The sequence below is a fragment of the Trichechus manatus genome, unplaced genomic scaffold (genome assembly GCF_000243295.1).
Source record: "Trichechus manatus latirostris isolate Lorelei unplaced genomic scaffold, TriManLat1.0 scaffold00005, whole genome shotgun sequence".
NCBI classification, from domain to species: Eukaryota; Metazoa; Chordata; class Mammalia; order Sirenia; family Trichechidae; genus Trichechus; species Trichechus manatus.
This window is the reverse complement of record NW_004443941.1, coordinates 19,880,544-19,893,686: the sequence shown is the minus strand read 5'-3', so window position 1 is coordinate 19,893,686 and position 13,143 is coordinate 19,880,544. Positions and strand designations below refer to the sequence as shown.

Below are 13,143 nucleotides of genomic sequence, written 5' to 3'. Positions count from 1 at the left end.
CCCCCGCCCCGTGGCCTGCTGGGGGCCAGGGCCCACCAACACCCTCGCCCCCTCCCCAGTTTTTTAGGCCCTGGAGGCCTCTACTTGGGAGTATGAATTATCAGACCCCCTTCCGCCATGAAACCCCCATGGGGGTAGGGGCCCTCGAGCCCTATAACAGGGTGGCCTCTTACTCGCGTAGCTTCAAGGCAGTGGGGGTTGGAGAGGATGAGGGGGGACATGCCCACTGTACTCCTCCCCTTCAGTGGGAATGTGGGGTGGGGGTGGGGGGCGATGGGGGTTCAGCTAGAGACACAGCTGGACAGGCCTGTCCGCAGGGACAGAGCCTTGCACCTCCCCTTCCTTACTCCTTCTGTTTCTCCTTCAGCCCCCCAAGATTGGGGCTTGATGGGGCCAGGGAGCCACAGCTAGAGGTGGGGAGTTGATCTCTGGCTGGACGTTTGTTCTGCTGTCTGCCTCCTACCCCGTCTTCTTCAGAAGAGAGAAATAAGGTCAAACAAACTTTCTCCCTACTCACGACGCCCTCCTCCTCTTTCCTGGTAAAATAATAATTCAGATAAGTGGCGTGTTTGTGTATGAGACCTGCTCTTCCTTCTCTGCTCATTAGCTGAGCTCCTGATGGATGATAGTGAGAATGGCCTGGCTAAATGAGGCCACTTTGCAGAAGAGAGACGGGAAAGAGCGACTAAGATAGACAGTAACAATGCAGTCCAGCCTCTCGGATAAACACACAGTGGGAAATTTCCAGTGAGCCTATTAGAGCAAAAGCCACACTTAAAAAATTTTGGACCTTTCTGTTGAAAGCCTGCGGCGATTTCTTGGTAACAAGACCTTAAATGGGTCTGGATTAAACATGGTAAAAGGGTAAAAATGATTCTTATGTCACATCATGAGTGCTCTGCCTCTCAGAAAGTGAGGCCTGTCCCCCCACTCCCGTTTTCCATCTTCCCAGGTACAGTGGTGGTAAAGTTTGTCAGTGTGCTTCCTCTAACCTCCTCTGCCCATCTGATTGGTTTTTTTTTTTTTTTAAAGTTGGTGATTGAAATGGAGGTTGGGCTGCTAAGCCTTTCACAACCATTCTGAATTTGTCTTAGGTCAATAGTTTTATGTGAGAGGCATACTCCAGGGCAGATTTGACTGGAGGGAAGAGATGTGGAAGTAGCTGTAGGCTGGAAGACACTTGTTTAGTGATGAGAGGTGTCTCTTTGTTTATTATTAAAGAAATGAAAAGCGGGATAAAGGTCTAGGAAAACTCAATAAAACATCAACTGAAATGAAAATGTCAGGAAAATAAGAGTCTGTGAATAGTAAGACACATGAGAGAATATAATAGAGTTGCATTACTGTTTGCTTTTACCAGTGAAAGAATTAGATGCCTAATTTTGAATGTGAATTGCCTGATAAAGGAAGTTGTAGATTGACAGATGTGATCTTTCTATTGAAAAGATTAAGCTCTTTATTTTCTTTAATTACAGATTATGTCTACTTTGAGAATTCTTCCAGCAACCCATACCTGATCAGAAGGATAGAAGAACTCAACAAGGTACATATAATGAGTGTTCTTGATTCTAATATTAAAAAATAATTTGGTTTCCATTGAAGGGTAATTGGGTAAGGAGCACAAGAGGTAACTTTACTTTCAGTCCCAGACTCTTTGAAAGTAGGGGTCTGAGATTGGAGAGTTATATAGTCTTCCGAGTATTATTTTGCTTTTCATAACTACCATTTTTCTCTCTGATATTAAATGATAGTAAATGATGCTATTGGATGTATATTTAAAGTCTGCAGGCTTCTTCAGTTTGCTTAGAGCCTCTCAGAAAGCAGGTCACTCCTGTAACTCAAGTAGTTCCTTTTTATATTTACAGTCATAATTTGTGTTTCTGCCTTTTTGTGAAATATTTTTTTTCCCCTTCCAGCTTTAGATGATGAATGCTAGGAAACAGTATTATATTGAAGGGAACTTGTAAAATTCTGGATTTGGTATAATATACAATGACTTTGTACCTTACGCCCAAAAGTTTTACATTGAGTTTAATCCTTGATTGTAGATCCCAGGACATCAGAAGCATTGTGACTGTTTGCAGTAAATAAGCTTTTACAATGGAGGCATTCGAAAGAAGTCATAAACTACCTGGACCATAGGTTTCTAATGATGCTCTGATTTCCACCAGACCACTTTGAGGGTTATTTCTGTAGCTTGTGAGAATTCATAGTGTTAAAATCTTTGAGGCTGTCTAGCTAATATCTCTTCCCAAACTGGACCAATGTGGTCCAGTTCTGAGTCCCAGGAAGCATGTCCTGGCCTAACTCTTCACTGGTTTAAAGAGCCTTGAGATCCTGGTTTGCTTCTGGGGATACCCCAGGGACTTTGCATCTTTAAAAATTAACTACTATTTGAGACCACCACTGAATGCATAGAATGGCCTCGATTTAGATCCATCTGTGGATGGAAACTGTTGGGGTATAATTCTGATCTGCTTCTTGTTTATGTTATTGATGCAGGGCCTAGCAGTTTATGCCTTATCATATCAATTTATTTAGAAGGTTAATTAGGATTCAAACAGAAATGTTGGCCTGTGAGACTCATACTCTCTGGCTGTGCCCTGTCCCTCTCTGACCTCTATTCTTGCTACTCTCCATGTTGCTCATTCTGCTGCAGGCACAGTGTGCACTCTCGACTGTTTCCCACATACACCAACCTTAAACCAGTTGCTGTACAGTTGATTCTGACCCATGACGACCCCATGTGTTATGGAGTAGAACTGCTCCATAGGTTTTTCTTGACTGTAATCTTCACAGAAGCAGATCTCTAGGCCTTTTTCCTGTGGTGCTGCTGGGTGGGTTTGAACTGCCAACCTTTAGATTAGTAGCTAGGAGCAAAACATTTGTGCCACCCAGAAGTGCACCCTCCTTAGTTGTTGCCAATACCCTGTGCCTTGCTCTTTTCTCCGTATCATTTGTCACTTTCAAATATACGTATTTATTGTGCTTATTTTTATTGCCTGTTTTTCTGCACTAGAATGTAAGCTGTAAGTGTATAGTGATCTATTCTGTTTTGTTCACTGATGTATCCTAAGTGCCCTAGAATAGCGGATGCCACAGTAAAAAAAACATACCAGTTGCCATTGAATTGATTCCAACTCATGGCAGCAACCTCATGTGTGTCAGAGTAGCACTGAGCTCCATAGCGTTTTCAGTGGTTGCTTTTTCAGAAATAGAGCTCCAGGTCTTTCTTCCAAGGTGCTTCTGTGTGGACTCGAACCTCCAACTTTTCGATTGTCTTTGCACCATCCAGGAACTCCTAGCCCATAGTTAGGCATTCCAAGTGAAGTTCTCAAATGTCTGAAGTTAATACTTACACATAGCTTTGTTGTTTACAAAGTAAAGTACTCTGATTCATTCATTTTACAAATATTTCTTGAAGACCTACTGCTTGCCAGACACTTTTAGACACACTGAGGATGCAAGGGTGAGCAAAAACTGTTGTAGGGAAGGTAGACATCAGCCAAATCATGCCACAAATGAAAGTAAAATTGCGGTTCTAAGTTTAAAAACACCAGAGTATGGTGCTGTGAAAGCATATAATCTGGGGATTCACATTTGTTATCTCTTTTGAGTCTCACAGTAACCTTAAACCTTTAAGGTAGATAAATCATGAATTGTCATGAGGCACACAGTGTGTAAATAACTGAGTTACACTTGTAACTTGAACCTGGATCATTTCACACTCCTTTTGCATTATATTAGGAGGCCTGGTGGTGCAGTGGTTAAGCGTTTGGCTGCTAACTAAAAGGGCAGCAGTTTGAATCCACCAGCCACTCCTTGGAAACCCTGTGGGGCAGTTCTACTTTGTACTGTAGGGTCTCTATGAGTCAGAATCAACTCAATGGCGTTTTTTTTTTCCATTTTATTACCATTCACTTCAAAAGAGTTCCCCCGCACCCTGTCCACACTCCCTCCCTGCCTGCTTTCAGCAGTCATTACTCTAATAGCAGTCCTTTTAGGGCCTGGGATAAGTCAACTGTAAGAGATGGGATTATCTGTAATTTTATAGAATGTCAGTTTGAATGGATGGTGTATTAAGTAAATAAGAACTGAGATTGACTTGTTAAATACTAAACACTTACCTAGGGTCTTTATTTCTGAAGGAGTGTGAGAGAGACATCTCTCTCTCTCTTTTTTTTTTAATTGTACTTTAGGTGAAGGTTTACAGAACAAATAGTTTCTCACCAGTCAGTACATATATTGTTTTATGACATTGGTTAACAATCCCATGACATGTCAACCCTCTCCCTTCTTGACCCTTTTCTGGTGAAAATATACATAACCAAAGATACACCATTTCAAAAATTTCTACATGCACAATTCAGTGACATCGATTACGTTCTTCCAGTTGTGCTGTTACTCTCACTTTACATGAAGGTTTACAGAACAGAATAGTTTCTTGTTAAACAGTACACCTGTTGCCCTATGACAATGGTTAAGAACCCCACTACATGTCAACACTGTCCTTACTCAAACTTGGGTTCCCTATCACCAGTTTCCCTGTCCCCTTCTGCCTTCTAATCCTTGTCCCCGGACTGCGGTGCCTCATTAGTCCCGTTTTGTTTTATGGGGCTGTCCATTCCCCGGCTGAACGGTGAACCTCGAAAGTGACTTCACCACTGCGCTAAAAGGGTGTCTGGGGACCATACTCTCGGGGTTTCTCCAGTCTCTTTCAGGCCAGTGAATCTGGTCTTTTTTGTGTGTGTGTGTTAGAATTTTGTTCTACATCCTTCTCCAGCTCTGTCCAGAACTCTGTTGTGATCCCAGTCAGCGCGGTAAGTGGTGGTAGCTGGGCACCATCTAGCTGTACTGGACTCAGTCTGGTGGAGGCCTTGGTAGCTGTGGTCCATTAGAGACATCTCATTTTTAAAGAATTAAATATTTGTTGAGCACCTATTATATACCAGGTACTGTGCTAGGCTCAGAGATACGGCAGTGAACAAGATGGCCATGGTGTCTGGCCACAAAGGGTCTACATTCCCATGAGGTAGACACATGAAAAGACAGTCTAACGGGCATAAAGAAAACGATAATAAACGTGTTAACTTCTAAGAAGGAAATAAGCAATAGACTTGACATAGTGAATAACAGAGCTCATTTCACTTTAGATAAGGCAGTGGGGAGGCCCTTTAAGGACTTTGAAGTTGAGGCCTTAAGGATGGGAAATTGGTGGCCATGAGAGGAGAGGCTGCAAGATCTGAGAAGATCAAGTGAGGTTGGCTAAGTGGGAAGGTTAGTCAGCATGATTGGAGGATCCATATAGTTTAAACCATTTAAGTAAAATGTAACTGATATGATGTGTTCTAATTGATAAGCTAGGGGAAGAAGAGACATTAACCTATTTAATTAACTAGCTTCTAAATAGAATGTTTTTTTTTTCAACAAAATTCTTGGAATAAGCTATCAATCACCATTTTTATAGAAAATTCATTTACAGGATGGTCTTCTGTTTTAAAAAAATTCTATTGGAAATGCTACAAGCTCGCCTTTAACAGGACGGTACTATTTTATTTATTTTACAGTAATAGATTTATGTCTCAATTTTTTCTCAAAGTTTTGGGAACTTGTAGATGCAAAACTAAGTATCTGTTGATGAACACAGCTCAACATTGTTTGTCGTATACTCCCGCTTTCCCTCTCTCCTAGTTTGTACTCTGATAAAGAAAAGACGACCTTTTAGAGGAAGAATACAAGGTTAAAATAGAAAATAACTTTCTGGTAAATTTTATTTAGTCGCTCTTGAGGTTGGGTGTTGCTTTTGCTTCTCAAGTTTGAGCCTGCATACAGGTTGGAAGAAAGCTTTGAGCACATAATAAAGAAGTTTCCTTAAAACATATGTAGTCTTAGGAAATATGGAATGTATGCTTGTGGGTAAATTAGCATATAATTTGTTAATGATTGGTTGTACCTACTAGATTTTGTGTGTATATGTTGTATAATTTACATGTATTTTCATAATCATTGTAGTCTGTGTATTTTACTATTAGCCATCTCTAACTTCCTGTGTCTTATTTTGGAGTGAGCAGGGGAGTGAGTATCTGACGAAACCATGCACCCTCCCTATACTGCAGTCCACCTTTGCACTTGGAAGATTCTACGCCCATTTTCAGGGGAGTGCCTCAAACCCTTTCGGGGAACCGAAGTTAAAAATCTTGCTGCCATTTTGGATCTGTTGGGAATATGGACAGAAATTAAGAAAGCAAAATCCCTTTTTCCACCGATTTTTTAGTCTGGGCAAAGCATGGACTTGCTGAAATGGAAAGTGATTTTTTTTAAATAGAAAAACAAAAACCCGTTGCCCTCGAGTCCATTCTGACTCATAGTGACCTATGGGATGAAGTAGAGCTGCCCGGTAGGTTGGAGCAGCTGGTGTATTCGAACTGCCAACCTTCTGGTTAGCAGCCGAGCTCTTAACCACTATGCCACCAGAGCTCCTTTTTAAATAAAGTACTTCCTATGTCTGAAATAGAAACTAAGTTGAGTATAAGGTTGACTGAAATGATTTTAGAGCTTTAAAAAAGCCCCTTGTTGCTAGAGGATATTTTAGTAAACGTGTCTGGCAGAGTGAAGATTTAAGAGGCTACAACCTACATGGAGAAACATCCCAGGAAAGAAATCTATGTTCATTAACCTTTTTAGACTTGTCCCTACTTTTCCCGACGTGAGTCTTTGCTCATGACCCTCTTTTTTCTTAGAATACTCTGCCCCTAAGGCTTCACTTGTTGAAATCTTTGCCTTTCTTCCTAGCCTCCTAGGGACCCTCCACCTCATTTCCCCCTTTGTGAAGCTTTTTTTGCCTTTCTCCCAACAGACTGTACTTTCTCTCTGCTTCCTGGAGTGAGAAAGGGAGTCTGAAGGGAAGAGAAGGAGTAAAGGAGAGCAAGGCTGAAATACTGTAGGAAGTCAGGAAAGCTAGAGTTTTACCCTTATCCTTTAGTTGGGGGAAACTGTTGAAGGTTTTTAATTAGGTGAGGGACACAATTTCAACTGGGCTTGGGATGGCTGGCGTAGAGGCACCCTTGCTGGAGTGGAAGCTCACTGAGGGCACATGCCAGGCATCATCAGTACTTAGCACAGTGCTTGGCACATAGTGAGGGCGCCAAAGAAATTTGCTGAGTTGAAAGAGTAACCGGAATTTTATGTATACCAAATGTTTAGCCTAGGTCTTTAGAACATTGCTTCTCAAACTATTTGTAGTGAATTAAAAAAAAAATTTTCAGTTTATCACAGTCTGCTACTTTTGTAAAATACAAAAAAAAAAGAAAAATTAATAGAAAAATGAAGTTGAAAAATGACTTATAAGAATATAAGCCCCAATTTTTTTATTAGATTCAATAGATATAAAATAAACTCTGTCAATTACTGTAATATGCTTACTCTCAATCTCCGTACTTATTTCATTACACACTAGTAACAGTTGTGGCTTGGAACTGGGCAGGGGGCCATGATATGACTAGCTGATCGTTAGAGCAATGCCTGAGGGTGTGTGTGTGTGTGTGTGTGTGTGTGTGTGTGTGTGTGTGTGTGTGTGTGTGTGTGTGTGTGTATTTATTGTAGAGAGAAAGAGGAATATTGTAGTTGTGAACTACGTAATAGCCAATAGGTGGGCATGTGCATGGCCCAGAGGAGAATATTTGTTTTGAATTATGCTCCCACCCCTACCATAAACAGATTTAAACAAGAATTTAATTAGCTTTGTAGAGTATCCCTATTGGAGGACATCATTGGTGAGGCAGAAAAAATATGCTTTGAAACTCTTGCTTTGATTTTAACCCAAGAAGACAAAAATGATAAAGAGCTTATAGCTGAAGCCGTTGATGGATTTTATTTACGTGGAAGTATTGGCCTGCTCATTTAGCAGATTGCTGGATCATTACTTCTGGAGGATGTATTTGTTCATAATATTATGAAATACAGAAGCATTTTGGTTGGGATTTAATATGATTTCAATCTTAGGGGGTAATATTTCTGCAGAACTATTTGTCACTCTAAAATACTGCTGCTGAACCTCATAAAATTGACACATTTACTGCACCATATGTATGTAGTCTTACTTCTTTATATTTGAATATGTCTGTAAGCTCAAAGAAATTCTGGAAGTTCTCAAATTTGTTTGAAAATGGAAATCACAATAGCATTTTATGGTAATCTATGTGCTTTTACAAGGAACTTTGTTAATGATTGGCCTTCTTGAAAGCTCTCAGAATTCATAGAGATTTGGAGATGAGCAGCCCAGGCCCCAGCTGCGGTAAATTACAACCTGACTGAATACTGACTGCATTCTAGACTGTAGTCAAAAAGAAATAAGAGCTTCAGTATTCATAAGTCAAGGTCCTTAAGACTTTCATATGTGAAGGTAAACTAAATACTACCAAGAATATTGACTATTATGGATTCATAGACTCCCTTGGGCCGGAAGCAAGTCATCTGATCCCATCTGCATTAGGATTGGTCCATTCCTACAGGGAGAGTTTCACCATCGGGGATGTGTAGAAGGATGGGGGATTTTACGCTTAGCCTGTGCTTCTAGGAATGAGTTTGGAGGATATTCAACTAAATATCTTAAGTAAGTTTTACTGTGGCCTTTACAATTTTTTGGATTAAGGCTAAGCAGAGTTAACTATGGCTAACTTTAGTCATTAAAGCAATCTAATCACTTTCATTTAATTGATGCCAATGAGTTATTTTATGTTTTACATTCCAGTGTCACTTGACCTGACCATCCTTAATTTGTATTATTTACATAGCTCTCTGTTTATCCTGCTGTTGTGGTTGGCACAGTATAAATCAGTGAGTGATCTTATAATTCAGCTGTATCTACTTTTGTTTTATAAACTATTTGAATCTAATATTCAGTGCAGATGACATTTACTTTCTTATTTCTTAGACTGCAAGCGGCAACGTGGAAGCAAAAGTAGTATGCTTCTATAGACGACGAGATATCTCCAACACGCTTATAATGCTTGCTGACAAGCATGCTAGTAAGTTGTCTTTTTCTTGGAATTTAAAAAAAATGTTTAAATCTTTAAAAATGTTTTCCATGATGTGAGGAAAAATACTTGCTGTCACCTGTAGCTTTTTACTTTCTCATTCATCGTCTTCATAGTTTAAACAGGGCCAATTTTTTTGGTGCATAGTTTTAGCATATGTATGTTTTTTAAGTTGTGTCATGTTTATTAATTAGTCAAATGTTGAAATGGAAATCTTGGCAAGTAAGCTTTAACAAGCAATCAGGGCAGTGTCTTGCCATTCTCCGTTTTCGGTGGTGGTTTGTTCAGGGTATAGATTTTGAGGAAATTTATACTACTTCTTCTAAAACAACTGGGTAATATTTAGATTCTTCCAAGTCTTTATTATGATATGCTTATCATATTAGTATATTAGGTATGTCTGAAAATAAAAGTTTGTCAGAAAAGGAAATGAAAAATGATGTGTAGATACGGAGAATTTCTGAAGCATTTCTTTTTCGTTTAATCACTATTGTGTGGGGTTTTTTTTTTTTTTTTCCAGTCAGCAGCTTTGACATATTTTTAGCACCTTTGATTTTTGAGATCAACAACAGAGTCATACTAGGAAAAAAAAAAAAAGATTTAAATTTTGAGAAAGAAGGCATACATGGAATATAAACAGTTTATTTTGAAAGCCATTTTCTTTCTATGAACTATGTAATGAACAGACTGTAGGATCATATGTATTTGTATTTTTCAGTGATCTGTAATGCTATGATCTTGCAGATCCTGAATCTTAGGAAATGTTTTGGTGATGAGTAAGGGAGGCTGTTGTGTACAAAACTATGTTGTTCTGAGCTTGCTTGAGTGTCATTTTTTATTATGTCACCAGTTTAGCCAGGCTAATTAGTTGTCTCATATAATTTCCTACTGTATTTTCTTCTGTAGTTGATAGTGTTTTTCAGCTTCTTTCTATCTTTGTATAGAAAGTGATCATGATATGAGTTCTGTAATATTTGTGGATTATGTGTTGACAAATTCTGAGCATTAATATTTGCCCCGCATGTATGAGACCAAAATAATTGCCTTTTAAAATGACATGCTAACCAGTCATTTTAGCTGTAGCCAAATCTATAATGTGTTACTAAAGTGTTTATGCAAAATTATTTGGATTTTATTCACTATTTACAACTTAAGCTTAAGAAAGGGAAAATTGTCTCATTTATATCCATACACTTTTTAAAAAAAATTGATTTTATTTTATTGTTCTGCTTTAAGTGAAAGTTTACAATTCAAGTTAGTTTCTCATACAAAAACTCATATATATGTTGTTATGTGACCCTAATTGCACTCCCTATACAGTGACAGCACACTGCTCCTTTCCACCCCTGATTTCCCCTGTCAATTCAGCCAGCTCCTGACTCTCGCTGCCTTCTCATTTCACCTCCTGACAGGAACTGCCAATTTAGTCTCATGTATCTACTTGAGCTAAGAAGCACACTTTTCACGAGTATCATTTCATGTCTCATAGTCCAGTCTAATCTTTGTCTGAAGAGTTGGCCTTGGGGATGGTTTTAGTTCTGGGTTGACAGAGTGTCTGGGGGCCATGCCTTCGGGGGTTCCTCCAGTCTCAGTCAGATCATTAAGTTTGGTCTTTTCACTAGAATTGAGTTCTGTACCCCACTTTTCTCCTGCTCCATCAGGGACTCTCTGTTGTGTTCCTCGTTAGGGTGGTCATTGGTGGTAGCCGGGCACTATCCTGTTCTTCTGGTCTCAGGCTGATGAAGTCTCTGGTTTATGTGGCCCTTTCTGTCTCTTGGGCTAACACTTTCCTTGTGTGTTTGGTGTTCTTCATTCTCCTTTGCTCCAGTTGGGTTGGGAACAATTGATGCATCTTAGACGGTCACTTGCTAGCTCTTAAGACCCCAGACGCCACTCACCAAAGCAGGATGAAGAACATTTCTCTTAATAAACTTTGTTATGACAGTTGACCTGGATGTCCCCTGAAAGCATGGTCCCCATATCCCCACCCCTGCTACTCTGTCCCTTGAAGTGTTTGGTTGTATTCAGGAAACTTCTTAGCTGTGGTTTAGTCCGGTTGTGCTGACTTCCCCTGTAGTGTGTGCCGTCCTTCCCTTCACCTAAGGTAATTCTTATCTACTATCTAGTTAGTAAATAACCCTCTCCCTCCCTCCCTCCCTCCCCACCCCTCCTAACCATCGAAGAATGTTTTCTTCTGTGTTTAAACCTTTTCTTGAGTTCTTATAATTGTGGTCTTATATAATATTTGTCCTTTTGTGACTAAATTCACTCAGCAAAATGCCTTCCAGATTCCTCCATGTTATAAGATGTTTCACGGGTTTATGGTTATTCTTTATGGTTGCATAGTATTCCATTGTGTGAATATACCATAATTTGTTTATCCATTCATCCGCTGATGGGCTCCTAGGTTGTTTCCATCTTTTTGCCATTGTGAACAGTGCTGCAGTGAACATGGGCGTGCATATATCTATTGGTGTGATGACTCTTATTTCTGTAGGATGTATTCCAAGGAGCGGGATAGCTGGATCGTATGGTACTTCTATTTCTAGCTTTTTAAGGAAGCACCAAATTGATTTCCAAAGTGGATGTACCATTTTACATTCCCACCAACAGTGTATAAGTGTTCCAGTCTCTCCACAACCTCTCTGACATTTATTATTTTGTGTTTTTTGGATTAATGCTAGCCTTGTTGGGGTCAGATGGTGTCTCTTTGTAGTTTTGATTTGCATTTCTCTAATAGCTAATGATTGTGAACATTTCTTCACGTGTCTGTTAGCCTCCTGCATATCTTCTTCAGTGAAGTGCCTGTTCATATCCTTTGCCCATTTTTTAATTGGGTTGTCTTGTAGATTTTAGAGATTAGACACTGATCAGATTTGTTGTAGCCAAAAATTTTTTTCCCAGTCTGTAGGTTGTCTTTTGAGTCTTTGGTGAAATCTTTTGATGAGAATAAGTGTTTGATTTTTAGGAGCTCCCAGTTATCTAGTCTCTCTTCTGGTGCTTGTGCATTGTTACTTATGGTTCTTATTGTGTTTATGCTTATGTTTATGTTTATGTTTATGCTCCTAGCCTTGTCCCTATTTTATCTTCTATGATCTTTATCGTTTTCGATTTTTTATTTAAGTCTTTGATCTATTTTGAGTTAGTTTTTGTGCATGGTGTGAGTTATGGGTCTTGTTTCAGTTTTTTGCAGATGGGTATCCAGTTATGCCAGTACCATTTGTTAAAGAGACTGTCTTTTCCCCAGTTAACGGACTTTGGGCCTTTGTCAAATATCAGCTGCTCATAGGTGGATGAATTTATGTCTGGTTTCTCAATTCTGTTCCATTGGTGTATGTATCTGTTGTTTTACCAGTACCAGGCTGTTTTGACTACTGTGGCGGTATAGTAGGTTCTAAAATCAGGTAGTGTGAGGCCTCCCATTTTGTTCTTCTTCTTGTGTAATGCTTTACTTATTCGGGGCCTCTTCCCTTTCCACATGAAGTTGGTGATTTGTTTCTCCATCTGCTTAGAAAATGCCAGTGGAATTTGGATCAGGATAGCATTATATCTGTAGATGGCTTTGGGTAAAATTGACATTTTCACAATGTTGAGTCTTCCTATCCATGAGCAAGGTATGTTTTTCCACTCATACAGGTCTCTTTAGGTTTCTTGCAGTAGTGTCTTACGGTTTTCATTCTATAGGTCTTTTACCTCTCTGGTTAGATTTATTCCTAAGTATTTTTATCTTCTTGTGGGCTATTGTAAATGGTATTGATTTGGAGATTTCCTCTTCATGGTTCTCTTTGTTGGTGTAAAGGAATCCAACTGGTTTTTGTATGCTTATCTTGTATCTTGAAACTTTGCTGAAATCTATTAGTTCCAGTAGTTTTCTTGTGGATTCTTTGGGTTTTTCTGTGTATAAGATCATACCATCTGCAAATAGAGATACTTTGACTTCTTCCCTACCACTTTGAATGCGCTTTATTTCTTTTTCTAGCCTAATTGCTCTGGCTAGGACCTCCAGCACAGTGTTGAATAAGAGTGGTGATAGAGGGCATCCTTGTCTGGTTCCCATTCTCAAGGGGAATGCTTTCAAAGTCTCTCCATTTAGGATGATGTTGGCTGT

General features: G+C 39.4%; 1 protein-coding gene across 2 annotated transcripts in view; it reads left to right on the top strand.

The window, feature by feature from the left end:
- The first annotated feature begins 890 nt into the window (after positions 1 to 890).
- MTA3 (metastasis associated 1 family member 3) overlaps positions 891 to 13,143 on the top strand; it is a 215,980-nt gene continuing 203,727 nt past the window's right edge. For both annotated transcript variants that reach the window (XM_023735570.1, XM_012556719.2), the window contains exons 1-2: positions 891 to 1,543; positions 8,933 to 9,026. In XM_023735570.1, coding sequence (XP_023591338.1) covers positions 1,373 to 1,543; positions 8,933 to 9,026 — 265 coding nt within the window. In that variant the 5' untranslated portion in view covers positions 891 to 1,372. The remainder of the gene's footprint in view (positions 1,544 to 8,932; positions 9,027 to 13,143) is intronic.